The sequence below is a fragment of the Cynara cardunculus genome, assembly GCF_001531365.2.
Source record: "Cynara cardunculus var. scolymus isolate 2C chromosome LG 5, CcrdV1, whole genome shotgun sequence".
Classification (NCBI taxonomy): Eukaryota; Viridiplantae; Streptophyta; class Magnoliopsida; order Asterales; family Asteraceae; genus Cynara; species Cynara cardunculus.
In genome coordinates this window covers 1,971,489-1,975,818 of record NC_037532.1, presented here as the reverse complement: position 1 = coordinate 1,975,818, position 4,330 = coordinate 1,971,489, and the positions used below count along the sequence as shown (strand labels likewise).

The 4,330-nt window shown below is 36.7% G+C and overlaps 1 protein-coding gene across 1 annotated transcript; it reads right to left on the bottom strand.

The window, feature by feature from the left end:
• Positions 1-1,947: 1,947 nt before the first annotated feature.
• LOC112513128 (trinucleotide repeat-containing gene 6B protein-like) lies at positions 1,948-3,849 on the bottom strand. The gene is made up of 2 exons (XM_025119278.1): positions 3,706-3,849; positions 1,948-3,305 (listed from the first exon to the last, which is right to left on the bottom strand). The coding sequence occupies exon 2, from the start codon at positions 3,298-3,300 to the stop codon at positions 2,389-2,391; it is 912 nt and encodes a 303-aa protein (XP_024975046.1). The 5' UTR covers positions 3,301-3,305; positions 3,706-3,849; the 3' UTR covers positions 1,948-2,388.
• Between the last annotated feature and the right edge of the window lie 481 nt (positions 3,850-4,330).

Below are 4,330 nucleotides of genomic sequence, written 5' to 3'. Positions count from 1 at the left end.
TGCATATGTAAGTGTATATAAATTAATGTACAGTCCCTTTTTTTTACAAACTTAATATTTGATACAAAATTATAAATCATTTTTCATATTTAATTTCATATATGAAACATGACGTGTGAAATTAAAATGTTTATACAGTGTTGTTTAATATTTGAAATGTTAAAAAATATTTCTTTTTTCACATAACAAACAGTCATGAACATTTCTTATGTGAACAAYACGGCATATACATTGCATCTTTACACATGTGAACTAATACATGAAAACTATTTTATAAGTTTATACGCTTTATTAGGTTTGTAAATGATTACAAATCTATTAATAATATTCATATATATATATATATATATATATATATATATATATATTTGTGTGTGTGTGTAAGGTTGAGTTGACGGTTAGACCAGTCTGTTTTCGTAAGACCCGTGAGACCATATCTTTACACTTGAAACTTCACAGCAAAATGTTGTGAAGGTAAAAAAAAAGTCGAATCTTCACGACAAAAACACTGTGAAGGATACCTTCACAACGTTTTTCTATGAAGTTTCAAGTGTAACAAGTGATCCCACGTGATTCTAAGTATATATATATATATATATATAGATATATATATATATATACATTTAAATTTATTGTGTATGTATGTATAATGTATATGTATGTAAAGTGTAATATTGGGTGTTAATTGGTGATATTTGATAATAGTGAGTCATATTTGGTGTATGTGGGTTATAAAGTGATATTGGGTTTGAGCGTCTTCTACTTGTAAGGAGCTTCAATGAATCATTAATTATACCTAATTATAATAGGATCTATCATGACAATTTTCAACCCGATATGACACATACCCATGTTACAACTATGTATATATAATGTGCATTTATATTTATATTTATATTTATATTTATATTTATGTGTTCGTAAATACTTCTTTTTTGAAAACATCTATCAATATCTATGACATTCCTCCCTCAAGTGGATACCGAAAGCCTTGCGATAATTTCCACAAGCACAAATTCCTCCAAAATATCTTTCACAAAATAATCCATCATGGTATATCTCTTGTTATTCCGATTCGGCTTTGAAGATTAATTCCTGAAAGTCTTTTATGTAATCCACTTTACTGTAACATCTCCGGTAAAGACACCATCATTTCTTAACGTATTTTTTGCACTACTTTTTCTTAAAAGAAGAATGTTAGAAAGGTGTAATCAACACTCAACATTAAAATTGACGTCACAAAATTCATTAACATTGTATCATGTTAATTTTTTGAAGTTACAAATTGGTCCTTCAAACTTGGTGAAACATTATTCATTTACATCAATAGCCCATTCATCCTTCTCCTTCTCCATCATCACAAGGCAAAGAATATTTATCTCAAAGCTTCAAACGTTTTACGATTCATCCCAATCGTATACGAGCTACTAAGTTTGAAAGAATGCTACAAAATAAAAATCAACCCTTTGTAGTTAACTGTGGGTGTTCGGGCCAGCTTGCACGTACCTTGATTAATCCATGGGACCCACAAGGCCAGGAAATTCCCAATGGCCTTGGAGGGTGTCGAACGAGTGACCTCTGAGGAGGAATAATGAGTCTTCTTAAGTTAGCTTGACGAAGAACATGCAGCTTATGATACAGTTTTCCATGTTATGTTTTGAAAGAAACGTAGCTCGACTGCAGCTAGTTTGGACTTCATCTAAGAGAGACTCGAGATCATGGTTAAATCRTTCGATGGGCAAGATGGAAGAGATCCTGATCTGGGGTAGTTACGATTTTCTTGGTCTCAACAGATTCTATTGGGCCCCGACGGGCCACCGTCCACGAAGGGTGGGCCTTCGGATTAAAAACCCAATATATAATTTACATGACCCGTTAGTAGGAAAGAATCTCTATTACCCCTACCCTATTCTCTTCAATAACATTTCATATTTTTCTCTCATCCACTATCACTTAATTTATATATTCATAATGAATATACCATCTTTGTATGTTCACCCATTACATAAAGAGATCTAAAAAAAACCTATAAAGGAATAAGCTTAAACCTGCAATCTCCATCTGGGTATATGAATCTTGGGATACAACAACCATTTTAACAGATTGCACATATAAAAAAATGGATGATAGTATGCAAATGCAAGAATACCTGTGACCAATGTAGATGTATGTGTTTGTCTTCCATGATCATGATGTCAGAKGAAGACATGCAACAAGAATCCCGATGTTCTTTTTGTTTTTGGTAACCATGGATGTCCAGATCAGCTTACACATACCTCGTTTACTGAACCCATGGGCCTTTAAAGACAACAGTCAAATAAATTTCCAACAGTCCGAGAAGAATTGAACTGGTGACGAATGAGATGCAGCCCCAAGACCTGGTCTTTATTAGGTTGAGATTGCATAGATCCTTATAACCTTATCAATCTTGGACCGACAAATAGGGCAAGTTCCATTTCTGGATTCTATCTCATGTAAACAAGTCATACAACTAGCCATATGTCCACAAGGTACACAAGCTCCCTCAACTGGAGCTTCCCAACATACCACACACAATGCACCACCATTGCCGACTTCGTTGGTGGCAGAGTGTTCATTGAAACCACCGTCGGGAATTGGTGGAGCTGAAGGAAGTGGTGGAGRAGCCCAAGATTCGACCTTTAATGGTGTCGATTTTGCAATGGGAAGAGAATTCACATCAATTTCAGCTTCCTGGCTAATGGGCTTGGATTCAGGTGCATCCCACCCGTTATAATCGCCTTCAGGAAGCTCATCCATCCATCCACCGCTTCTACCAGCWGAACTCTTCCCTTTTCTGCCAGACTCTGATCGCGATCCCCATCCGTTGTACTCATCTTTAGGCTTCTCACCCACCCATCCGTTATTAGTTGCTTCAGATTCAGGCACATCCCACCCGTTATTATCGCATGCAGGCAGCTCATCCATCCATCCACCGCTTCTACAAGCTGAACTCCACCCTTTGCCGCCAGACCCGGATCCCAAACCCCATCCGTTGTACTCATCTTCAGGCTTCTCGTATCCCCATCCATTTTTGGTTGCTTCTGGAGTGTGAGATCTCGGCAACGAGACCGATCCCCAGCCATTATAATCGTTCTCAGGTGGYTCATCGGACCATCCATTGGTTTTTKCTCCAGAAATACTAGAAGCAGAAGATGAGTCCCAACCATTAAACCTGGTATCATCTGCTGTATCCTCCCAACCCTTTGCTTCACTGAATTCAGAGTTTTGAGGGATTTTTCTGAACAATCTGGTAAGGAAAACTGGTGTTCTCTTCTCCATTGAAGCTGGAAGAAGAAAAAAACAACWACTAATTTTGAACCTCAAATTGATTCAGTTTATTCAAATTTCGAGTCGATCTTGGTTTGGGTTATCGCCAGAACCATAAACAACAGCAAATCGATATTRATCGCACACAAATTCCACGATTTTCCAAATYAAAACTACTTCAAATCGTCGATTTTCGTTTGAAATCGATACTTGTGATAAACGTAAACTGCACAAGTATTAATCGAGCATTGAGATTCTCTGAAAAGAGGAATCGATCGTCATCTTAAAATCATCCAATTTTAGGGTTTGTATGAACTTCCTTTTCGTCGCAAAACAGAGATTAAAAACGGTGGATGTAGTAACAGATCGATTTGATTCATGGAGCGTGAAGAAAACGAAAACTATAATGGAGTATACCTCTAATGGCGGCAGCTTCTCCTCTGGTTGTGCAGATCCAAGGCTTCGTCTCCCTCCAGCCACTGGTTTTGGTGGTTATTAGGATGATTGCAGACCACTAACTTACCAGGGGAAATCCTCAAAATCCTCTAGCCAATGAAATTCAGCCACTTTTTCATCAAATTCCCATTTTAGCAAAACTTTATGCAAAGACCCGTTTACTAAACACTTCCTAGGTAGGCGCTTTAACGGTAAAATTTTAACATTATTATATGCTTATTGGTAAGATTTTAGTCCATCAAAACGGCATCGTATACAACAATTTACCCGATAAACGCTTACTGTGGTAAAAGTCATCGTTCTCACTTTCCGGGTAAGACTTGTGGTCCTTGTCTCGCTCTTATCGGGTAAGATTCTTGGTCCTTACATATTCATCCGGTGAGATAACATGACTTGATAAATGCTTACCCGGATAAGTGTTTGGTAAACGGACCCTTAAAAGAATAGAAATATTGTTTTCGAGAACAAAATAATGGACATTTTTCCGSATCCTTATTGCGCATGTTACTATCCCTTTGACAATTAAATAATTTAATTCTTTTTTAAAAAATGGGTCAACTACAAATTTCCCTCTTATGTGAATATG